The 26,477-nt window shown below is 41.8% G+C and overlaps 1 protein-coding gene across 1 annotated transcript; it reads right to left on the bottom strand.

The window, feature by feature from the left end:
- prlra (prolactin receptor a) lies at positions 1-24,495 on the bottom strand. The gene is made up of 10 exons (XM_082540368.1): positions 24,343-24,495; positions 22,754-23,041; positions 14,850-14,944; positions 14,395-14,527; positions 6,010-6,179; positions 4,825-4,994; positions 4,478-4,619; positions 3,826-3,922; positions 2,228-2,297; positions 1-1,880 (listed from the first exon to the last, which is right to left on the bottom strand). The coding sequence occupies exons 3-10, from the start codon at positions 14,920-14,922 to the stop codon at positions 837-839; spliced, it is 1,899 nt and encodes a 632-aa protein (XP_082396494.1). The 5' UTR covers positions 14,923-14,944; positions 22,754-23,041; positions 24,343-24,495; the 3' UTR covers positions 1-836.
- Positions 24,496-26,477: the final 1,982 nt, after the last annotated feature.

Below are 26,477 nucleotides of genomic sequence, written 5' to 3'. Positions count from 1 at the left end.
TTCCATTACTGAGTTTTTTTTTTATTTTGTTATAAACATGACTTTCCACAAAGATTTTACATTTCATGTTAAAACTATACATATATTTATATAGGTACGTGTAGGCTATACAGACATCTGTGCATACAGGAATAAAGAGCAGTGTTGTACGTTACCATACCAAGTAATACAACACTACTCCGCCTTCCAAAAATCTAAATATCTTTGCAGATTAAAACTGCAGGAGGTGTATTTACAGAAAAACATTCTCATTCTCTCTGAATGAAAAAATAGAGCAGTACATTCTCACTTTTGCTGTGTTTTGTTGTGTTTGTTTTTAATTTTAATGCTATACATATTGTAGCTTTAGAGAAAGCAGCTTAAAAATGTAGTGTTGGTATCTATAAGGAAAAGGGAAAATACACTCACATACAAAAAACTGAGACAAAGTAGAAGGTCGGGGTTTCTGCAGTTTTTAACAGATAATCACAATTACTATATGGTATATCAATAGGATCGATGAAAACAACGTTTATGTGCCAGAGAGGATGGTTCATGATAGACATCCAGTACAATCAGGATGCTCATATAAAGTACCACGTGGATTTTTAGAAGAATTACAAAACTCAATTAAGCGCATTAGTCAAGATATTCAATAACAATTATTTGATAATCAATAGTGTGTTACTGCTCTGCCCTCAGCAAAGACATGTCTCTTACAGGAGAAGAAGATAAAAAAATAAATATACATTGTCTTGGCAATTTTTTTTTTTTAAGGAGTGTTAGTGCTTTTTCGTATCTTTCAGTCCTCGCCTCTTGCAATGTTCTACAACTGCCAATTTGGGCTGGCATGTCTGCTAAGTGTCCAGGGAGAACATAGTGGCAGTGTCGACATACCCACTTACTGCCAGAACCCTTTCCTCCTGGACCGGCAGGGCAATGTGACTGCAGGTTGTTGGCTTAGGAGTGTTAATAGCGATGGAAGATGTGTAGCAGCTCTCGGCTGCTCCAGCCATTTCCATGCTCTCTTCTTCCACCACCTCTCTCTGGAGCAGCAGCACATTGTCACTGTTTACCCCTTTCACTTTGCTGTAGTTGTCTCCATGTCCTACCCAGGAGCAGGCTTCTTCACGGGTATGGCCTGAAGGAATAGGATGGAGAAGCACCTTATTCTCCTCATTGACCCTTTGCACTTCAACATACTCAGTCATCCGGGTGGGCAACAGCAGATTCCTGGGCGCATTTCCGTCATTGATGGCTGAGATGTTGCGATCGCTGTGGGCCTGGAGTTGCTGGTGGACATCTGTCTGGGGATAAGGTTGATTATTATTAAAGCAGACCTCCCAGTAGCTTGATTGGAGAGCCTTTTTGATGCAGTGGTCTGAGGATGGGGAGCCCGGAGGAAACTGGGTGTCAGAAAGGCAATTCTGTTTGTGCATCTCAAGTGAGTTGTGTGGATCCAGTGGGCTTAGGCTGTAAGGAGTCACTGGGGAAAACACAGAAGGCCAGGTCTTAACCTTCTTACTTGATGCATCGGGGCTAACTACATCTTCATTAGCACATAGTATCGTTTCCTTCTCCCAGGCTTCTTTGGGCCCTTGTGTCTCCGTCCCAATTTGATCTCCCTCCTGATTTTGTTGCTGCTGTTCCTCTTTTGCCGCGCCACTCTTATCCATCAACAGATTGTCACTGTCACAGCTGCCCCGGCCAGAGTCACTGTCGGATGCTGAGCCTATGGATTTCAGGCAGCCGTCATGATCCTTGCCTTCGTCGACCATCAGTTCCTGCTGTTCTGGCACATACACTTCTAAGTATTCTACCAGCAAGTCCTCATAGTTAGACGTGGTTGGTGGGAAGTCAGACACCACCAGTGCGCTGAACACCTCGTCAGACTTGCCACTCTGCACACAAAGAGTAAAACTACTCAATGCAATTAGAAAGCACTATACAAATATGTCTGTGAAGGTTCTCAGTCATCCAGGTCATCGTAGTCAAAGGAGCTTGCAAAGAAAAGCGTCTGGACTTCTTTAAGTTGCTTGAAGACTATAAAACTAAGGTTTATATCTGGGACTCTCCACCATTTGACCTTAGAACTGAAGAAGCTTCTTGGATGAGAGGTGAAACGTCTTCAAGCAACTTAAAGAAGTCCAGACGCTTTTCTTTGCAAGCTCCTTTGACCACTATACAAATAGACATTTTGTCTGAATAAGTAGCCATCGAGACAGTGTTCATAATGTTACCCCTTTACCTTGAGAAGCTGCTTGTCAAAGCCTTTGATTTTAGGACCAGGGACTGGCGGCAGCATGCAGTGCTTCAGACTTTACACACAGACACACAAAAGGCTTTGTTAGCAGCAGTTGAATATCACAGATGTGATGACTATAGTCAGTATTTTACTTGCAGTATGCTACCAAAGCCCAGAATGGTCACATTATCGCAAGAGCTAATACAGTTATTTATAGTTGATTACCTGTGAGACATTTAATCAGATTTTTCTTTCCTACTAATGGAAATTTATACACGTGAATAAGATCATTCTGTGGTTTTTTTTTTTTACAACAAAGGAAGGACTGAAGTCTCTGCACAGAAATATCCTTTAGCCATGTCTGGTTTTACAGAACAGTGTGAAAAATGGGCACCAGTGTGGAGTATTGATTTTTCTTGAGGTAAAGGGATAATTCAGCCACAACTCATAAGAAAATGTAAAGAATTTCAAATAATTTGATAGCTAAGTAATTGCAGTATTTTAGTAATAATATTCTACCGTAGGATCTAAATGTAAGTGTGAAGAGTGCTTTGGGCTTATGTAACATATGACAAAGTACAGTCATGGTGGAAATAATCACATCCTCAGTCAATTCTAAGGTTTTGCATATCACAGTGTTAAAAATAACTATGTAGTCCTTAGCAGGTCTTAAAGCTCAGGTAAATGCAAGCTTTGATGGACCAAAGCTCATGACTTATTACACTCTATAATTATTTTAAAAAAATGAATAAAACTAATGCAATAACTTAAAGTAATTGTTTTCTTTGGGACTTTGTCAATCTCTCATTTCACTGTGAAGGAATTTTGGCACCCTCTTCTCTATAGCATTGCTTCTCTTCACTGAGATTTGCAGGTATTCATTTATGCACAGCTCTTTTACGGTCCCATCACAGCGTTTCAGTCAGGTTGAGGTCTGGCTGGACTTTGAGACTGGGCCATTACAGCACTTTAATTCTTAATTTCTCTTTTTCAGCCGTTCCACTGTAGATTTGCTGCTGTGCTTGGGATCATTGTCCTGTTTCATGACCTAGATTCAGCCAAGCTGTCAGACAGATGGCCTCACGTGTGACTACTTTGGTATACAGAGGAATTCATGATCGACCTTGACTGAAAGATGCCCAGGCCCTATGGCTGCAAAGCAAGCGCAAATCATCAGCCCTTCACCGCTGTGTTTGACAGGTGCTATGAGGTCCCTGTGCTGAAATTCTGTGTTTATTTTTCACTAAATGTGGTACTGTGGAGCAAATCTGACAAAACCTCTGTTCGTCACACTTGCATTTGATTATCAGGAGCTGGCTGCTACTTACCGTCCTAATTTCTATAGAAGCAGTAATTTCTGCATTTTGCCTTAATATTTGTTAAATAAGGGACATGTCATTTGTCATTTGCTGTTGTTAATATGAGTTTGCGTTAACCTTTCAAGACATCATCACAGTTGTTTTGTCCTTATACATAAAAGCTTGTATCTGATTGAGGGCGTACTTTCTTATTACGTTCTGAAATTGCACAGAAACAATACATTTAAATAAATAATAACCAGCATTTTAACAAAGCAAAGTGGTTAAGAAGATCATTGTTACCTGTGGCTATTCATGTGTATCAGCCATATGAGGATCAGTAAAATGAAGGCAGAAAAGACTAAAATGAGGATCCAGACAGACTTTTCCCGATGGAGATCTGAAAGACGCAACATAACAATGTGTGGGTGCTTCAGCAGAACAACGCAGTATCCATCTTTTTTTCTTCTTCCTGGGTTTATTATCATTACATCATGCTAAAGCGAGGCAAACAAATACTTTTCCCAAGAGGCTGCATGACAACTGGGATTGTTGTGGAGGGCCGTACCAACAAACTTATAAATATTATAATACTGAGCAGAATTCCACTTTTTGGTGCGACCGTCCAGTTCCGGTTTGTCATGTGGCCCCTTGGAAAAATAAATATCCTGCAAAAAAAGGTAGTAAAACCACAATGAAGGAATACGATTTCTAGTGATAATTAAATTGGTTAAACCGGTTCCTTTGCAAAGAGCCAGATTAGCTTCCTTCTTTAACTTCTAATCTTCATGCTAAGGTAAACTAACTGAGTGCTTCAGATTATAAGAGTAGCTCTCAACAAGAAAGTGCTGTAATATAGATTCCAAAATGTTAAACTGTTCCTTTAATAAATAAATATATCCTATACAATATATAATAATTAGTTAATGCAAAAGACAGTTGGCGGATGTCTTACACTCTGGAACTTTGACGTAGGAAGTGGAACTCCATTCACTCCAAAAGCCGTGATCGGGCTTACAGCGCACCTGAATAAGGTATGTACCACCTGACCGCAGGCTGAAAATGTTAAACATCTTCTGCTGGCCCGCAACGTGATTCTGGAAACACACATAGTCAACAGAAACACACAAATCAGTTAGTCTGTCAGGCTGCCAATATACAGATTTGAAATGTTCAAAAACCTGTCCTTTCACTAACACATCGTGTAGTTCCCTTACACCAGCCTAGAACAAAGTTTCAAATTTGAAAGGCAAATACTTCAAAGAGCATACCACACCCTGAAATGCGCTGAGACCTACGTACCTCCCATTCGCTTTCCTCCTCCTCCAACTTGACGCGGAGCTCATAGATTAGAGTGATCCAACCAGAGCGGGTGTCAGCCTTACGAGGTGGTTCCCAAGACACTCGAAGAAAAGGCCAGCCCTGATCCTTCATTACTGTCACTTCTAGCTTTTCTGGAGGATGAGGCTTGACTGGAGCAGAAGAGAGAAAATGTGAATGAAAGAAAGACAGAGCAACAGCAAATCCAACAATGAATAAAGATTGTATTACTGAAAAAACAAACAAAAAAACCAATAGGCATCAACAGGGCTTGTGAACGGCAGCAGGTGAAAACACTGCAGGGTGAATTATCAGCTGTTACACAGCTAACAAAAGGACACTCCCAGCGGATAAGCACCAGCATTGCAGGAATGACCTTCAACATATTTGTCGATGTGTGTATTATGACATATAGTAGTGATAAATGTCACTGTTTGGGCTTTACGCTATCCTCGTGGAGACACATATCTGACAATTGTGAGGTAACACAAAGAAAAAGATAAGCAGATCAGAACAACTCGACACACTTCCAGTTTAGGAGGCTCAAGGACGAGATGAATACTTCTCTGTTAATTTACTCTCCCATTTTAAATATTTCATGAATATACTTTTTGTTTTGAAGGATGGAACTACTTCTTACTAAAGTATTGAATTACTTGCATTAAAGTACTTTATTTCTGTTAGCGAAGTAAATGATTGTCTAAAATAACTGGACAGTGTGCATTTTTGAAGCAGGAGAAAAGAGAGCAGATTTTCCATTGCAGTAAACAAGCGTGCATGTGCTCAAGTGTGACTGGCCCCCACCAAAAACACATTAGAAGCTCATAAATGATAAGGAGGTAAAAGAAATTCTTGTTACAATTTCAAAACACAAGAATGTTTTAACTTTGTTTAATTTAGCATTAGTTAATGCTAAACTTAATTTCAGTTGATTTTGTAGATCGTGCATCAGCTAGTCCTTTAATCGCTGCAAAGGAAATTTCACTGTGGACATTAAAAGGTGACCTTTAGTGAGCAGTTACAGCATAACGGGAGGGGGTGACTAAACTCCAAGAGCATTTGCCACAGTGTAGCGCAGTGTGCTGCCGAGCAGCTGTGGAGCTGCTTTTTTTAATCCCTGTGGTGAAATTATGAAAACCCCTCCACCCCTGCCCCCAGTCCCCTCACCAATGTAGACCACGTCTATATCCACAGGGTCAGAGTAGGTCTTGCCCAGTGCGTTGGTGGCCACCACGGTGATGTTGTAGCTGACCCAGATGACGGTGTCGTTCTTGTTAAAGAAGCAGGAGTTCTTCCCGGCTGTGTGGTAGTCAGGACACTCGTGCACTACGTTAGAACTGCAAGAGAGGCAGAGGAGCGGCATGCAATCACAGGTGTGCGCTGGCATTGTGCTTGCACAGCCACATTAAAATAACAGTGTACATCCTCCCTATTCCTGACACTGCACATGTGTGTGAGAGTGACGAGAGGAGACAGATGGTGAGAAAGTGTGACTGCAAAATAAGTGGAGGCCATCTTTTTTCTTTCTTTTTTTTTTACTGTCAAGCTGCTAGGATGTTGTATTTAATTAAAGGAGACACAGAAAATAACTTTGGTATTGTTTTCTGTTTGAACTGCAGGTTCATATCCCAGTAGACCTGGGTGTCATAATGAACACAACTGGGAGTGTTTGCATATAGAACATGGGAAACAAATTGTTGCTGCTGTCGCAGTAACTAGTGACGACTGGTCGGGGGACATGTTCAGGTGCGGACAACATGAGGAAAAATATGTGAGCCTCTGAATGCTGGTAAAGCTGCCTGCGACAAATGCATGCGAGCTGGAGACGGAAAAAATAAATTAAATCAATAAACTTTGGTTTGATTTCAGAAAACGTGGGGAAAGTGACTCATGTCATCTCTATGGTGAGCAGAACTTGCACAAACCAATTAATCAAAGTGTATTTGTTCTGCTGCTACACACTATACCACAGTGAACTGAAAGTTGAATACAAGAAGACATCAAAAAAGGAGAAACAATACAAAATACTACACCAATAATATAGCATTATAATGGTATTACTTTGATTTATTTATAGAGTTACTGAAAGAAGCACATGTGATGTGTCAGGAAGCCATGGCCTCTGTCAGTGCGCCCCAGGGTGGCTGTGGCTACAATGTAGCTTGCCATCACCAGTGTGTGAATGTGTGTGTGACTGGGTGAATGACTGGATATGTAAAGCGCTTTGGGGTCCTTAGGGACTAGTAAAAGCGCTATATAAATACAGGCCATTTACCAGGCCATTACCATGGCAAAACTGACTAAGTGGAAAAACCTATCCTAATAAATCTGCGCCATAAAGCATTTTAGGCAGAACATTAAATGCAAGATCATCAAATTAAAATAATGATGATTCAATTTAAGTTTCTTAAAGAAAACTTTGGGTACATACATGTTTGCAAGCTGCACAATTAAGACATGACATGTGCGCAGTGAAACCCGCCCCTGCACATACCAAACCAAACAAACAGGCACACCTCTGCTGCACTTGCAATAGTACAACAAGTATGGGGGAACAAAACAGGAAAGCTGATGTTAAAGGGAGACAATCTCAAGAGCGGTGGAGAACTGAGAGCTTCTTCGTGTAGTTTAAAGAGCCAGTCTGAGATTTCTTTTCTCAGTCCAAACACCAGCAGAGATTGGAAGCCACTGACTCGAGGCAAAAAGCTCCCGAACTGAAAGCGGCAATATATGTTTCTCCTAGCAAAATCACAAAGTGATGGAGTTTCATCACAGCAGAGGAAATTGCTGAATCTTCGAGGTTTGTGGTTTGTGAAAGTGCAGCATTTATTTGCAGCCAATTTCACTGCAGATGTCTCTCTTACAGGTGAAATATGTAATGAAAAATCTTTTACTTTTTATTTTCTTCATGAAATTTCCCACAAAACCGTTGTGTTGTGGTGCAAGAAAATATATGCAAGAACAAAATTACTGATTAACATATTTAGTACATATTCAGGCTGGTGAAACAGGTGGTTCACTATTGCAAAAATGTATGATATCCAAATCGTTTCGGATCTCAGGAGCTTCACAGTTAAACCTCAAAAACAATTTTTGTAGCATGGTGCATTATATTATTGTGAAAACGGTCAAAAGACATAAACTTGGACTACATCTGTTTCTGTGTGGACAATGTAACAACTTGGAAACGATTCCGTGTGTTCCCTAATAATCCACCCTGGATGACACACGGAGTTCAACAACTTATTCGAACAAGGAACAACGCTTTCAAATCCGGGGACCGGGAGGCATACAGTGCTGCCAGGGCCAACCTGAGAAGAGGCATCAAGACTGCCAAGCAGCAGCACAGGAGGCGTAGCGAGGCCAGGTTTGAGAACAACACAAACCCAAGGCAGGTCTGGGAGGGCATCAGGGCTATCACGGACTACAAAAGAAGAACACCATCACCCTCAGCCGACAGTTCTACTCTGGCTGAGGATCTAAATCTCTTTTATGCCCGTTTTGATAGGGAGAACACCGACCCTGTCCTGTCCCCTCTCCCCTCAACCGACCCTGCTCCGGTCCTGAGCACTCATGAGCTGAGGCGTGTGTTCCGGAGCATTAACACCAGGAAGGCGGCCGGGCCGGATGGAGTGCTGGGCTGGGTGCTAAAAGACTGTGCTGCGGACCTGGCGGACGTCTTCACCTCTATATATAACACCTCGTTGTCCTGTTCACTGGTACCATCCTGTTTCAAAGCAGCAACCATCGTTCCCATCCCAAAACAGTCAAATGTCACATGTCTGAACGATTTCAGACCTGTGGCACTCACCCCCATTCCCGCCAAATGCCTGGAGAGACTGGTCATTAAACACACCAGAGCTGCTTTTCCACCATCCCTGGACTCGCACCAGTTTGCATACAGGGAGAACCGGTCAACCGAGGATGCGATCGCCACAGTGCTGCACACATTACTGAAGCACTTGGAACACAGGAACACCTATGCACGGCTCCTCTTTGTAGACTACAGCTCGGCTTTTAATACCATCCGGCCATACAAACTCCGTCCCAAACTCCACCAACTGGGACTTAACTCCTCTCTGTGCAACTGGATTGTAGACTTCCTCACTAACCGTAGACAGAGTGTCAGAGTGGGTAAGAACACCTCTTCCACCCTTGTGGTCAACACCGGTGCCCCTCAGGGGTGTGTTCTGAGCCCTCTGCTATACACTCTCTTCACCCATGACTGTATTTCCTCCTGCGCGTCCAATCTCATTGTTAAGTTTGCAGATGACACTACAGTGCTCGGACTTATATCCAACAATGATGAGACAAACTATAGGACAGAGGTGCAACAACTAGAGTCATGGTGCCACGACAATAACTTGGTCTTAAACACCAAAAAGACCAAGGAGATCATTGTAGATTTCCGGAAGAGGGGTCATAACAACCATCTGCCTCTCTTCATTGGCAGTGAGGCGGTGGAGAGGGTGAGCAGTTTTAAATTCTTGGGGGTAACTGTGACCGAGGACCTGTCCTGGGGCAACCATATCACCTCAGTTGTACGGAAGGCCCAACAGCGCCTCTACTACCTGAGGAGACTGCGGAGCGCACACATTCCCAGATCTCTGATGTTGAACTTCTACAACTGTGCCATCAGCAGCGTTCTGACGTATGGATTTCTAGTGTGGTTCCCCAGCTGCACCAAGGCCGATCAGCAAGCACTCCAGCGGGTGGTGAAAGAAGCTGGCAGAATTATTGGAACAAGTCTGCCAGAGATCAGTAATATCTTCCCCACTCGCTGTCTGAGGAGGGTGCACAGTATCCTGCGGGACCAACATCACCCTGCGCGCCACCTTTTCCATCTGCTGCCCTCAGGGAGAAGGTACAGGTCTATACAGGCCAGAACATCCAGACTGGCCAACAGCCTGTATCCACAGGCTGTGAGGCTCCTGAACTCTCTGCCCCCCTCTCACGGACAATAACCATATCCAACTTCTTAATAGCAATGAACTGGTCTGCATTGGTGCATCATATCTTTATTCTCTTCCCCCTCCTGCCCCCCCCCCCCCTTTCTTAAATAGATAACTATCATATCTGATATCATATCTCACAGTACAATAATATTGAATGGGTTGCATTGTTGTATTTTGTCATGTTTCTCAGGTCTTTGTCTGAATTTCTACGAACATTATTGCTAAGGATTGTCTTATTGCATTGGAGTCACACTGGGTTAAATATGTACACTTGGGTTTTAAGGGGTATTTATTATTTTCTTCTTTTTTTTTTTTTTTGGGTTGTATGGAAGCCCCAAACGCAATTTCATTGTTCTTGACAATGACAATAAATAAATAAATACTAAAATAAATACTAAAAAAAATACCCCCACCACCACCACCACAACTACCTAAACCAATTTGTTTAGGTAGTTCTTATCGCCCAAAGTAACATCTAGATCAATGTCAGGATCTAGTGTTTCCCAGCAGGAAGTGGCCTTCAACCTCTGGGTGCCTTCATGCCATGGTTTATCCACTGCCATATCTTCTCTACTGTACTCTGAGTATTAGAAAATACTGTAAGTTAGCTTACGTGTTATATTAAGGAAGATGAATAATCCGCCATTGAAGACTGGAATAGTTGGAAAAGAACCTCAAAAGTCATAGCCCTCTAAAAGGACTATATGTCATAGAGGGTTAAGGGATGGACTAGTTTTTGGCAGGGAGCAGTGACAAAATAGATGTGCATCACCTTCAGGCCTTTATGCTAAGCTAATCAGAGCCTTAGTAAAAGATATGAGGAATGTTAACTTTGCCCTCCTCTCTCTGTTAGGTTTAAGGCAGGCTAGACTTGTTCTCCCTGTTTTCTTTTCCTCTTTGCTCTCAGGTTGAGTTATGGGCGGATTGCTCCTGCCACTGCCCATGGGTGAAGAGTAAATGGTGGTAAAATTTACCACCATTTACCACCATTGTATGGTGGTAAATTAGAGCCTTATGTTTGACGTTTGTTTGCAGCTGTTTCGATTAGTGATTCCTGCTTCTTGTCTACTTCCGTGTTGTCCATCTGGAATTCTTGGCAAGCTCATCAAGACACCCACCTGTCAACCTTTTTGGAGTTCAAGAGCTACCACCGGACAGTGACAGTACACCAAATCTAATTCTGAGGCTTCCTGTGGAAACAAGGACTTGCCTGAATATCACCTGCCTGCCCACTCTCCTTCAAGTCTCCTCAGTCGTCCTTTGATTCCAGTCTGCCTACCAACAACCCCTCTCTCGGCCTGCTATTCACCAGCCACTTACTGATTTTGTGGACTGTAAATAAACCTTTTAAACTTCATGTCAGCTGCCTGAGTTTGCTCTCTGGGCCCAGCCACAGTCAAACCTTGACAGAACGATGTAGACAACCCATGGACGCAGCAGACTGTATTAGGTGAACATGAGAAGGCTTTAACATCTATAGTTCAGCAGCTACGTGAAACACATCAGTGGGTAGAACAGATGGGTAATGCACTGTAAATAATTCACTCCAAACTGTCACCTTCTCCCATCCCGGAAGCTCCGGTTCAGGTCAGTGTGCCCTCTCCTGATGCAGTTGCCTTTTCACAGCCATCCCTATCTCACCTGAACTATCTGGTGGAGAGCCAGGTCACTGGGGTGGATTTTTGCTTTGGTACTCACTACTGTTTCAGTGCTCTCCACGGGCCTTCTCAAACAATTGTTTACAAAATACTACTGTTAAGGGTCTGGGCACTCAAATACACTAAAGCATATTTACTATGAAACCCTATAGAGTCTGTGTCCTACACAGTATTCATTAAGAAATCTCAAGTTAGTTTGTGAACACTCTCTAAATGAGGAAGAAGCAGCTTGACATGTATTCAACCTGCATCAAAGTCTGTAGCAGAGGTTCTACTGAGTCCAGGGTAATGGCTGAGACAGGGTTGGAGAAAAAAGCCCTAAGATGGACATTCTATGATACCCTTAATGAGCAAATGAAGGATGAATTGGCCTCTTGCAATAAGTGTTTTGAGGAATTATAGCCCTTGCTGACCTTATCGATACCCACGTCAGAGAACGTGTACAAGAAAATGGGACCATTTCCAGTCTCTGCATCTTACCACCCTGCCTCTTCCCTCAAGCCGTCTATACAATCTTTCCGGTCCTAAACACCTTGCCATGGATAAATACATCAAGGACTCCCTTGACAGCAGCATCATTCAACCGTTCTCCACTCCAGTGGGTGCGGGTTTCTTCTTTGTAGAAAATAAAAGAGATTCTGCGACCCTGCATTGACTATGAGGGTTAAATCAAATCACTGTAAAAAGTAGGTATCCTTTTCCCTTAATCACCTCAGCCTGTGAGCCACAGCATTCACAAAATTAGATCAACGTAATGCTTATCATTTGTTCCACGTCCGGGAGGAGGATGAATGGAAGACGGCATTTAACATTCCATTAGGTCACTATATATGGTCATGACATTTAGTTGAACCAATGCCCCCACTGTCTTTAAGGCCTTGTCAATGATGTCTTAAGAGACGTTTGAAACATCTTTTTGTTTGTTTTTTGGATGATACCTTGAGACCCTCGAAGAACTTCATGTCTCTGCAAGCAGGTACTACAGAGACTACTTGAAAACAAACTCTTCGTTAAGGCCAAAAAATGTGGAATTCATGCTAACCATGTGACTTTTCTTGGAGACGGAGGTGAAAGCTGTAATTGACAGGCCTGTCTCCGCATCCTGGAAACAGCTACAACGGTTCCTTGGATTTGCAAACTTTAAATGCTGCTTCATCAGGAATTATAGTCAAGCTCCAGTACCATTAACCGACTCACTTCCTTTTCCAGGCCATTTAAATGAAATGGAAGTAGGAAGCAGATCAAACATTTCAAATGATCAAAGACAGGTTTAACTCTGCACCTGTACTGAACCATCCCGATCTGTTAAAACAATTCATTATTGAAGCGGGTCTCTCGGGTGGGGACAGCGCTAATGTACAGAAGCCGACGGTAAGCCGCATGCCTTCTTTTCTTGGCACTTGCCTCCAGCAAAAAACTATGACGTATTCAACTGAGAGTTACTTGCAATCAAAGTAGCTTTAGAGGAGTGGAGGCACTGGCCAGTGAGAGCTGAAATACTATTTATTGTATTGACTGATCATAAAAACCTAGTTTATTTCCAAATGACTCAAGACAAGCAAAGTGGCAACTATTCTTTATATGTATGGCTTTATTTCAACTTTACCATAATTTATCTACCTGGCTCCAGAAATGTGAAACCTGATGCTTTGTCTCGTCAATTCTCCACAGAGTCAGACCCTGTTGAACCAGAACTCATCTTGCCATTCCAGTTCATATCTAAAGCTTGGAAAGCATTTTGTGAGGCCCTGGGTGCTAGCGCTAGGCTAAAAAGGAATTACCTGAAAATCACCTGCCGGACCACTCTCCAACAACTCTCCTCAGCCTCCCTCAGATTCCTGCCAATAACCACTTTCTCAGTCCGACTTTCACTGCTGACAAGTAAACACTCAAAGACAATCTGAGCTACTGCAGTCAGATTCTCTCTGCCCGACTTTGCTAATTCCCTTTGTTAATCTCCCCACACCTTTCCAGAATACAGAGGTCATCTTCCACACAGGTCATCAGCCAGGTACTGATTTTGTATACTTTGTACATAAACCTTTTAAACTTCATGTCACTTGTCTGATTCCCTCTGAGTCCAGCCACAGTAAAACCATGACACTATGTGGCCATATGCTTTGCATATCAGGAGTTCAGTATCATTCTTGTCAATGTGTGGCTCAGTTTTTATCAGCCTCTTCACATGCAACACATGCAGCCTAACATACAATATAAGTTTTGTTCATTTTTCTCTCTGTTATTTTATTGGGAGGGGGTGTCGTTTTTTTGCCTTCTTATATTCCTGTCAGTTTGACTTCCTTTGATTGTTTTCCTGCCTTTTTCAATGTTTGCTTTGCCCTCATTAGTATCACTTGTTTTAATCTAAAACACCTGTTACCAATCAGTCTTCTCGGTGTACTCATAGTAGATTTTTAGTGTCCCAGTGTTCTCCAGTCGTAATAGTATTCCCCATCACACCTTTATTAACCACTGCATGACCAAGGCCTGCCTGGATTGTTTACAGTGTTTACAAACTGTGTTTTCACTTTGTAGTTAAATAAGCTAGTAATTCCACTCCTTCTCTGTACATGTGTATCAACCTTGAAGTATTTAAAAATCCATGTTCACGGGCACCTCTTAGCACTTTGCAATCTTTATCCTCTGACACCGTTTGGATTGTTGATTTTTAAAAAACCACAAACAAGAACATCCCATTGTGCCAGCTGTACTGATGGAACTCTTCTTTTTATTAATATGAAAAATCATTTTTTTAACAATTGCCAAGTGCTTACACTTCCCTTTATAATACATTATGTAAAGGGCCCTGATATACTAATATTATGATCTGTGTTTATATGAATGAACTAAAAAAACAACTATTACTCAATGTTTGTGGCTACTAGATAACATGAAGTAAAATTATAACAAGCTTGGGCGCTTCTGCGCGAGTTTCTTACCCTTCTTTCCGATAGTAGAGAGCGTATGTAGTAGGCAGGCCCCCATCAGATCCTGGCTTCCACCAGCATGTGAAGGTCTCTTTCTCTGGAGAACGGCATTTGATCTCTGTGGGCTTGCCAGGTAAACTATAACCTAAGACAGATATTAGATGGAAACAAGGAAACATAGGAATTTACTAGACTACATCCTAAACAGTGTGTCAAGCCTAAGCAATGAAAAAAGGCGAAATTTTAAATTAGATGAGAAGATGAAAGAAATAAAACTTTAACGTGAGTTGAGAGTAATATGAAACAAAAAAAATATCCACAGATGAAACTCAGCGTTGCTTAGTGCTTATTAATTATGCAGATCTGGCTCATGTGTTAACCAGCTAGATCACACCTCTCGGATATCTTAGCTCATTGTCAGAAACCTAAGAAGGTGCTAAGACTGAGTTTCAAGCCAAAACACTTACGCGTTCCGTCTGTGTGCGGCACAAAGGCTGGCAGCAACAACAGCAGGAGAACTTCTCTGACTTTCGTCATCATTGCACCACAAAACCTTGTTGGGCTGAAAAAAACGAGAGAAGGAAAGGAAGAAAGAAAGGTGAAGACGGAGGACTTGTCTGATCTGCCCTCTGGACAAATCAGTTGACCCACAATGTTGATTGCACATCTTGTATTGAGTTACAACACACTTGAATGACAAACAAAAACTGGAACATGCAGCCCGTGTGGTTTCTTATTGTGACACTAACCTGTTTGACGGTGAAGTGTTACATGCAGCGCTAAAATTAGTTCAAAGCCCTCCGCATTTAGAAACAGACGGTGTGAAAAGATTTTAACCACAGGTGAAATAACGTTATAGTCAGTGGTAAAGAAATATCCAATATCGGATACGTTGGATCAGTTTATGCTGAGAAACCATTTCGATCAGTTGCTATGAATATGAATCATAAGCCAAAATGGTAAACAAAGTATCTGAGTAAACGAAGAGTAAAAAACTGATGAAAGACGAAACACCTTCTAGAGGATAATGTGCTGTTTCACTAAGGATTAAAAAAAAAAAGCATCCACTCTGTCTCTGACTACCTCTACCAGCTGGCACACACAGCGTAACTGATTGCATAATCTGTGGTCGGGCTTTTGCCCCGACAACACACACAGCAGGAGGCTGATTTGCCTTGCTGGAAACTGGCTTGACTCATCTTCTCATGACTGGAAAATCTGCATTTGCTTCGGCATGTGCTGATGTAGTATCAGTTATTACTCTGCACGACCCTTTATCTCTAAAGCCATTGGACGGCAGGGGTAGGGTAGATGCAGGGGGTATTAGTTAGAGGTTAAATAGATGGGAGAGCTAATGTTGCATGAGCGATAAGGCTGACAGAAAAAAAAAAAAAACTTCCCTCACATGTTATCTCACATGCTGCCTCCCTTTTCTTTCATTGCTGGGCCTGAACATTTGTTAAGCCAGGATTTGACCTGTCAAATGCAAGGATCCTTTGACCAACCCCCAACCACCAGTACATCCAAGAAAAAGATCAAATATAAAGAGGGGCATGATCACACTTGAAGTGCTTTTTGTGTTTTTTAAGGGAGCACTTGATGCAGTTTAACCTGAGCATATGCAAAAATATGCAAATAACACTTTTTCTTCAACACAAAGCTCTGAAAAACTAGAAAAAAGGGAGATTCAAAAATGAGAAAATTTGTGTAAGGGTAGTGTGCAACTTGCTTCTTATTTGCATGTGAAAAAATAAAAAACAGGACAGAGGCCCTGTTCTGTGATTAGACTTTTTTAAAATCAAGAATATAAAATAACCATTTCATTACAAAGTGTCCAAACTGAGCTGTTTGTTTTAAAAGGTGCCGCCTTGACTCAAGAGATCTCCTAGATGTTCGTGGCATGTTTGCCGTCACCTTGACATGTCATGACATGATGTGAAGTACTTCGCTGCGCATGCTTTAATGCGCCGACACTGAGCGTGGGTGGAAACATGAGAGCCCTGCAATAAAATTGCATACATGCTATTTCTAAGAATGACAACCTAACACACGCCGTGAAAAAACACAAAACTAGACAAGCATAGGCACAGACTGACCTTTTTTCCATGAAATACGTCAAGTTTTTTAATGGCATGTGTTTCACAACAGCTAAATTCTACATTAACAACGTGCTGAGGTGTAAGGCGCAGGTGTGCTTGGGCATGTGCTGTCATATTATGTGTAGTAGTATGCTAACCTACAGTATTACTAACTTGTTACTAACTTTAAAAAAAAAAAATATTATTATTATGGTGCCTTCATTTTACTAACGTCACCATGATCTGATAATTGGCATTAAGATCAAGGCACTGGATTAGCCTCCTGCTGCATATAGCCTTCTTACATAACCAGTAGTCCAAACTGAATAAGCTGCCAAGCTGGAAAAGTGCTGGCCAACAGAGTGAAGCTCTTCCCTCAATATTACTGAATAATCCTCACTGTATGGATTCTCAAGTGTGTTTTGCAATAAACAAACAAAAGATTTTACCACCACATTTATGAATTTTAAAGTTTGCTGTAGTACTTTTTTAACATCTTGCCTCTTATTAATATCATTCCTGACTATGATGAGACCTGCATCATGCATTATGGAAAAAAAACAGCATTCGAGTCACTAACATGTAATGTAACATTCAAAAAAAAAAAATGCTGCACGTCTTGAGAATGAAACCCAGACATGTCTGTTCGTGATCTGTAAATAAGTAACTGCATTTACTGTCGACCTCTAAGGTAAAAAGGCAAACGTGCAGAGAGGTGGTAGAGTTGCTGTTGTGCATAAGGTTTCATCTAAAAAATAGAAATAAAATGAAAAGCTGGGAAATCAATGCCCGATAAACCTTCTGTTGGTTTTAGCATGATCTCCACACGCAATGTAAAGATGACGCATGACAAAAATATCCAAAATCACTCAGTCGGGTTACTGTGAAAATAGATTCATGCTAGAGATTATAAATCATTCAGGATTTTTGTTTGTCAGCAGTCTTCCAGTGTCATGGTACACGTGCTGGATGATGAGGTGGTAAAATGCGAGCAGTGAAGCATCGTCTGATGTGGTTGTACAACAGCTCCACAGCACAACAGCTCACCTTTGCACAGCTGATGAATAAAGAACATTCCTTTCTTATGCAGAGTCACACTTTCTCAAGAGACCTGACCGACACAGCTGAGCTATGGGAGACGTGTTTCTGGGAACCTGTCTTTCTCTCCTGGAAGGTTATAGAGATTGAGCATGCAAAGTGCCCAACATATCTTCAATCATTTACTACGCATCCACTTATGTCCTTATTTAGAAAATAACAATTTCCCCTCCTTGGGGCGTAAGCACGTCTGCGGAGGCACTAATACATTTGAGCGTTTCGGGGCAGTATCGTTGAGAAGATATCGATTTAACAAGCCCGCAGGTTTGCCATGATCTAGCTCGCAAAGTTAATTATCTTTGTAAAAGGATAATAAACTGTACAGTACAGTTTGTATTTCTGACCATGACTTACTGCACAGTCTGGGTGAAGAATATATAAAGAAGATACCATAAATCACTCGGATTGCATTCCTGCTCAGACTGGAACAGACCAAACACATTTCCTGGTACTGAAGTAAAAACCGGTTTGAACACTAGTTCCAGTGGAATTCGAGGAACAATCAAGTGTAGAAACCAGCAGAAAAACGACATGCAAAGTTGTGTCAGAGCAGTTTTCACAGCAATTAAACAAATCTAAAAAAGACAACCTCTGAAGTTAACAAAAACATGGCCTTTGATCACTTCAATTGACCTTGTTAGGACAAACTTTAAGTCACACAGTTGGCAAATTACACTGACCCGTGCTTGTGTTTAAGAAGGTTCACTGTACTGTAGGTAGCTGTTTTCAGTCCATATTTTGCCATAAATAACCAGCAGAGCGAAAGGTCTGTTGGGGATCCAGGCTTTTATTGTCATTGTGGCACTTGTGGAAAAGGTTCACGATAACACTGAATACACTGGCAGGGCTTAAATTACACAGTAACTAGGATATAGTGGCATCCCACTAAAATGACAGCTTGGCTTCTTCTTTTTCTTTTTAAAGAAAAACACAGCCCACCAATCTGGTTATTCATCACTTGAATAAAGTCAGTGCAACAACTTTCACATGTATCAAAGTCCGTATTATGCTTTTTGTGTTTTTCCATGTGTTATGTGCCAAATGGAAGGTTTGGAAAAGTAAGAAAGGCCCAATCATGTGCGGAAGAACTTCTTCTCTCCTAGTGAAAACACTGCTCTTTAGGGGGTCTACTAGAGCTGGGCGATAGAACGAAAACGATATGTATCGCGATATAACTTTTCTCGATAGAAAAATTAAACTATCGCGATAGACCTCGCCGCTCTTGTCCTCTTAAAAAAAAAGAAAAAAAAAGAACAGCCAATCCAAATTAAGTAGCGCAGAGCCGAACCAATCACAGCCACAGCGTCACGTCACGTGACTTGTTACGTACAGTGTAAGTGCCAAGCCGCACATGTGTATTTGTTTGGGAAGCAGCCAGCCACCCTACCGCCAGGGTAATTAAGGAAAAGAGTGAGCCGACTAGAGAAATCAACCGAGCGTGACCGAAGGTTACCGAAGAGAAAACAGATGATGGTTCCAATGCCGGAGAGATTGTCGAACGGAAGAGACAGAGAAGTTCCGTAGTGTGAAGGTATTTCGGCTATTTCAAGTCTGACAAAAAACAGAGTAGCGTGCACTGTAAATTGTGCCGAAAGCAAGTCTGGAAATACAATAAACTGGTGCATGCGCTACGTCCACACGTACCCGGGTATTTTTGAAAACTCAGATTTTTCTATGCGTTTGCACCTTTCGTCCACACGTAAACGGCGTTTTTGGTCACTGAAAACGAAGATTTTTAAAAACTCCGTTTTTGCATTTACGTGTGGACTAGAAAAATGGAGAAAACGCAGCGTCAAAGGTGTGCGCCACGTTATTGTTTCGGTGAAATGAATTTCTACAATACTGTTACTGTTAATTCTACTCTGCAGTGTTTAAATGCTTACATATACACACAGTTACTGTCCGTCCACACACACGACTCGGTTCTGCTTCTATGCCCCAGCTTTGTTTACTTTTTCCCACCGAGGCTTCTAGACTTCTGATTGGCCAACATTTCTGCACGGTTAGGAATCTAGCGCCACCTGCTGCTTTGGCATGTTCATAGCAGCGTTTTCCTTCATTTCTGCCTTTATGTGTGGACGGGATTATTTTTTAAAACGAAAACGGAAAATCTCCGTTTTCATAAATACCCGTGTACGTGTGGACGTAGCCTCAGTCTCTGACTGGAAGCGCTAATTCTTCATTCGGCTTTTGTCAGACTAAAGTAACTGTTAAAACTGTTTGAAAAGCTCAGCTATACAACAAGGAGAGATTGAGAATTTCCTTTTAGTTCTCAGTTTATTGGATATTGACAAAAGTTAGTCAATTTTGTCTGTTCTTCTGTAAAACAAACTAAGATTTATTTTTAGAATTAATATTTTGTTTTTAAGTGGAATTGACAATTTAGTCTGTTTCGTTTGTTCTATTTTGAAACTTAAACGCTTTAGCGGCTGCCTTTTGTGTAGTTTGCAATATTTGCCTTTATTTATCTGAAAAAGTCTCATGTTCCTTAAGTACATCTACCCTGTTGAACTTATTATGGGAAATAAATATTTAAATAAAAACAAGCTGCTGATTATTTCACATTTTACTTGTGAGCAACGGCACATTTAAATCTTACAAATATAGTTATTTGGCTTATATCGTGATAGATATCGTTATCGCCTGAAATGAAAAAAACATATCGTGATATGAAAAAATCTTATATCGCCCAGCTCTAGGGTCTACACATTCCCTATTTTCAGCAACTTAAAGCCATCACAGGCCGACTAACCATTGGTGATATGAAATGGGCAGGCACCATTTTCTGAAGCCAATATTAACTTAGAGGTGACTAAATGACAACCAGAGGGCAAATCGTATGCACAGTGAGAATCTGGAATGCTCCTTAGCAATCAAAGCATAAAACTTTTGATACGTAGATGGGCCTGAAAAGCCCACCCAGCTTGTTGTAGTCCTGTCTTTTCTTCCATTACTTATTTACATGACTGTGTGACACATTTCCATAGCGTCTGCTTAGCTAATCAAAGAATGACCAGCCATCTTAACCAAAACCAGATTCAGCAAGCTGCCTCCCTGTTGAAACTTCTTCTAAGCTCCACTAATTCTAAGGTATGGGCACCTTAAGTGCTCTGCTAAGTAGCTGCTCTTTTACCTACTTCAAGACAGGGTGCATAGTGCATAAAATGGTGTAAAACATTTAAAATATCTCATAAAGACTCTTAGTTGTTGTTGTTGTTTTTTTTAAATACAGTGTGTGGGGCCTGATGGGGGCCTTTAACTTGCATTCTTTCTAATGGCTAACAGGGGGCAATGTTCTGGTTTCAAAAAGAAGTGCGGACATTGAAAAACAAGGGAAAGTGGGAAAACAAGCCCTGCTCCGTAATCTCGGTCATCGCTTTCCTAATGAATTTGTTGTCTAAATAGCCCGTAGCCCATGGATAAAGCAGGACAATCTGTAATGTGTGCTCAACGCTGGTAACTACGGGCAGTGCAGCGTCCCTCTGTTTGTCAGACAGATACTAAAATTTCAAATCTGAAACACCACGACGGCAATGGCAAAAATGCTCAGCTTGAGGTGTCACAACAGCCTTTGCTAAAGGCTATTTCCATCCTCTTTTACATACAGACTGTGGATGCATTAATCCATCACTCGGAACTGGGCTTGTTGAGTGCTGCTAGGATAACTGCTTAGACCAGTGGCAGTGTCCATTGTTTATCTGTTATCATATCAATAAAGGCAAAGCAGCTAAAACAGAACCAAAACAGTAAAAACAGATCCTGCTCTCTCTCTTTACTCTTAAGTACAGATCACAGAGAAAATCCCTCATGGGTTGCCTCTTTCTTTCAGGAACAGCTTTTTTTCTTTAGCTTTACTTCATTGTTGCATTATAAGGTGCCGCTTGTGAAATTATACTTGCCTCATTTTCTTGGCCAACCTGTATCCTGTGACCGCTTGTGTTTTTGAGCCACTCAATTGCAGGAAAAGAGATTTAAGGACGTCAGACCACGCACTCCTCACTACCTGCAGCAATAATGATCCCACTGATCTTCGGCCTTGCTTGGTTTGTGCGATAAGGGGGATAACATGTATTTATTAACCACTAGGGCCGTCTTTGAAGAGAAATATTCCTTCGAGTGTCTCCTGTGAGCTTCTATGACAAATCTAGTTGGTCTGAAGCTCCATGTTTTTAATGTTGTAACAATTTTCTGATAGTGAAATGTCTCCTTAAATATCTAAGGCATATGTTAGACTTGATGTAGGTGGCTCTAACAGCGTTTAATTGTATCTGCTGCCTTGTGCATTTCTTATAGTGGGTGTATATTGACATCTTGTGAAATATTAAAAAGCATAAACTAACTGGGCTGAATGCACTTGGAAAGTGGTGGGAGACCAAAATGAATGCCTAATTGGAAACTATAAGAAGTGTGTATCAGCATGTAATTCCCTTACAAAACAGCATTGGAAAAGAGGTTCTGAAGGCGCTTAATTTTTGTGAGTCATCACTAATTTCGACGCCAATTACAACCTTTTCCATAGCAACAGTTGCCGCAAAAGCACCAGCTACTATTGATGTTAATATAAAGCCAGTCAAACATGCACCTAACATGCACACACAAATGATATCTGTTAAACTGAACAGGCTGGATCTTGGAACACTCGCACTGCCCTTGCTCTTCAACTGTGATCCTTACTTCTTGGTTTGCAGCATGCGTGACAAAAAAAGCCAAAACGGCAGAAGTGATGAAACTTACATGGACTTTATATCACAGCATCAATCTGCACGCAATAGCTGTGGTTTTATAAAGCCTCAGTGTGGGTTGCTAAATGCGGAAAGACTCGGTGAGCTGCAGGGAACTAACACTGTAATCCAGTACTGAGTTGATCAGCTTGAGGCTATAAGGGCCAGTGGCCTTCCTCACCTTTTCCTAACTAGACTTAAAGCCAATTAAGCATGGAACAGACACAGGAAACCTCATTACTCCTCTGACCCCGCGCATCATCATCATCATCCTCCCACACCGGGAGGGAGGACGACAATCTCAACCCCTGCGTGTCAGCTGTCAGCAAGGGAATACGTCTTCATCCAGAACTAAATCCTATTACACTCACTTTTTATAACTCCGCAGGCAGCGCGCCGTGTCACCTCCACGTCACGCACACTTGTTCCTGATAATAAAATATGGAGTATGCATAGAGAGCATTTATGACTTACCTGGATCGAAAGTTTTTCAGTCTCCGCCGCCGTAGCGACTTCGCCGCAGGCTCCCGGGAGAGCGGGCTTTTAGACACCGACCTGTGCCTGTGATTTAACGCGTTTCACCGACAGCTGAGAAGAGGAGCGCGCGCCGGTCAGCTCAGCCGTCCTGTCAGCGAGATTATCGCCAACATCCACTGTGCGCTCTGCGCTGATCCCGGTAGGGTGGGGTGTGGTATGGCAGCTCCGCCCATGTACGGTTAAGGTTGACACCGCGGACCTGAGGTTTCGAGGAAGTACTACCGACTGGCAGAACAAGTTTGACATGGAGCCATCAGAAGGCGTAACGACATGTGGGGGAAAGAATAAAAGACAAGAAGAAAGAATACGTTTAGTGTAAAGTCTTGTAGATAAAGTTGATTTATGAATGTTTAATCAGTGGGAAATAAGTGCTGACAGTATTGCCTCTCCCTCTGTCTCTGTCTGTCTGCCCCCCCCCCCCCCCTCCCTTATTTGTACACGTGTTTGTGTCACCCTGTGGAATTTGGTTACATGTTATGGTTAAGGTAACGTTCCAGGAAATCAACGATCGCGCAAAGCAAAATAAATGGCCAGGTGTGTTTGTGTGCGAAGGTATACGTTTGGTGGATGCCCTGCACACAAAAACGACATAAACATCAACAACAACATGCATTTGGATTCATTTTTTTTTAAACCCCCACATGGTTCATGACAGAGATGACTGTTATTTACCCGCTGTTCATGGTGTTTGTACCCATGTGCTTTAAGTGTCATGCTTTTGTGTGTGCATACGTGTGGTTGTGGGGGCAAATTGCCCGCCCATGTGCTTTTTTTTCATACAAGAATGTAACATGTAATATTCTATCTTTTCTAGTTACATTTCTTTTCTTTTTCCCTTTTCTTTTGCACTTTAATGAAAATCTTGTGAAAGTGCGTCAAAGACTCGGCACTGATGGTTTGGTAAGGGTTACTACCACACAAGTTTCAAGCTGAGGAGAGCCACGGCCTCTTTGCTGCTACCTTAGTAACTTTTACCCCCTCTGTGTATTAACAAACATTGTAAAACACATAATCAGACAATCAGAACAATGTGTCCTGCTAAAACAGCGCTCGTCCTGTCCTCTCACGGGGAGCTGTAAACATTGTAAGGTCTCCCGGTAGGCTTTATTTGAAGTCCTTCTTCCTCTCTTCATAGGCGACACCGTCCGCCCGTGATTCACTGTTTTAATTTATGCTCCAGCCATGTGCGAGTGGAAGATTTGTCCCTACTGTTCCCTCTCTCTCTCTCTCTTTCCATTTTTATTAGCAGCCTCAGGCCTTTATACGGGGTCATCCTCACATAGGTTATACACAGGACGAGTCAGCTACCACTAGCCGCAGAGATTGAATGGGAAAGAACTGAGTGCATTTTTTAACTGTATATAAAAAAGAGTAAAACACAAAATTGCACAGAAGCGTGCAAATAACTTGAAAGAATGGCGCATTGTTGAAACTTTACAACAGGATGTAGCATAACCCTGAACATTATGTTCCCGCTTGAAAGACGGCAAGTATCTCTATGTGTATCTCAAAAAAAGATCCCAAACCTGCCGCTGCAGCGTTTGCAGAAATGAATACACTTCTAGCGACTTTGTTTCCAAATCGACTCTGGATGCAGCGAGGATACAGACGGAGACAGGAACAGATTCCTTTCGGGATCTTTAGGGATCGTACGTGTATCCGATCATTGTCTGTTGACGTAAATTTCGTTTCTTCTCATTGTGTTTACTTTCTTGGAAACCACACCTAGAGAGATCTAACAGGCTCAGATGCCAGCCCACATGTGAGTTTATGCCAGAGATGGGGTCCAAAAGAATAGAAGGTCCTGGAAAGCGGTAATGAAATAGGCGCTATTGTGTATATGTCACGATAATAATATTGATAATAAAATGAAAGGCCAGCAGATATTCTATACGCTTTGCATCTATTTGGATATATAAGCGTTGTGAAACCTTGTTGTTGTTCATGCAGTATTTTTATTCCATTTGCAAAATTTCAGTGATTTTTTTTCGCTTTTTTGGGGTTTCTTTTTGAGACCCTTAATATACACAAATATGTACCATATCTGCAATCAATCACTACAAAAATCCTCTCGTATTTTTCTTGTTCAACAAATGAAAACAGCATTATAATGCTTTTGGAGACATCGATGAGCTTCTGAGCGACTCATTCACATCAGAAAAAAACTATTTGTGAGTAATCACACAGTAAAAGCACGCTTTGTGTTGGAGGCCTTCAAACCGAGGCAGCTTGGGAAATCTCTCTTCGTCCCCCTTTTCAGCTCTGCTTACATGCAACAATGTTATATAATATGGCCATCTGCTCTTCCACGTGGATTCAAAACTATCACTGCCACACAGGCATGTGTAAGCCAAGCCAGTCCACATCTGAACAAGGATGCTCCTTGATGGGATGCCCTCCGTTGAATTGCTCACAGGTGCGCGGATTTATAAACCCATTTATACACGTTTCCAATAAACTGCGTCTTTTTGGGGAAGTTGTTTTGGTATGCGAACCTTCGTGTCTGTGTACGTCCGTTTGTGCTGGCGTTGTTGCAGTGGAATAGGCCTGAGGCACGTCAAGCAACCATAGATGAAGGACTGAGGTCCCCCTCGAAAATAACAGCAGCGAAGGGGGGTCTAATTTTCATAGATGTCTGCGCTCTCTAACTAAAAGCACACCAGTTCGAGGACTGAACGGGTCAAACAAAACAGCAATTACAGCTCTACAGTGGCATCTAGTGTTACTTCCTGGAACTGTTTCTTTTCTAAAGATTAAAGTCTGTTAAATGGACCAAATCAAAGGCTCAAATAAAACAGATCTGCTTTGGCTGATAAAAGCCGGGTGTTTGTCGCAGGCCTGTCTGTATGCTCTGGTAGCTTTTAATTAGGGAAGAAAGCGTCTAGACTGTAGAAGAGGACCGGTGTTGCTCCTGAAAAGTGAAACAAACACACACACACAGACACACAAAAAATCATTTGCAGTCTTCAAATGTTGGCGCGCTATGAATGGAAGATCAATGAAAGACAAACATGCCTCATCAGATCATCAGATTCATTTCCTGTATTCATTGCACACATTAGTCAGTGCATAGTGTGCAAGTTGTGATAAGGCTTCTTTAATAACGGGTTTACATGGTGTAATCAATCTATTATTAATGGTTCAGGTATCTGTTACTATGCCAGCTGCAGGGTTTGGCATGTCTAACCCTCTAAAGTGCTAACTCTCCTTTAAAGTCTTGAGTCTTCAGCCAACCCTAGACATAATAGTTATAAGTTATAAATCCACCTTTGAAATATTGCCTCAAATTATTGTTAATATGTATGGAGGAGGTCAGGAGAGACGTACAACAATGAGTGTCTACAGCTAACCGTAAAACAGGGTGGAGGGTCTGTCATGATAGGAACTGCATTTTAGCCAGTGGTGTTGGAGATCTTGTCAAAATTGGTGGAATTGTGAATGCAGAAATGCACCATTAGGATTCGATCTGCAATGAAATATCATTTGGAAAGTGTCTGATTATCACCAGCTTTATTTTTCAGTGTCAGTGATCCCAAAACTCAATGCCAGTGTGGTTAAAGCATAGAAAAACACAAAGTGGAACACTATCAGTCAATGATGGGCCTCCCCAGAGCCTGGACATCAATATTACTTGACAGGAAACAGAACAAAAAGGCAGGCA

The sequence above is a fragment of the Aulonocara stuartgranti genome (assembly GCF_965226115.1).
Source record: "Aulonocara stuartgranti genome assembly, chromosome: 7".
Classification (NCBI taxonomy): Eukaryota; Metazoa; Chordata; class Actinopteri; order Cichliformes; family Cichlidae; genus Aulonocara; species Aulonocara stuartgranti.
This window is presented reverse-complemented; position numbering and strand designations above follow the sequence as displayed.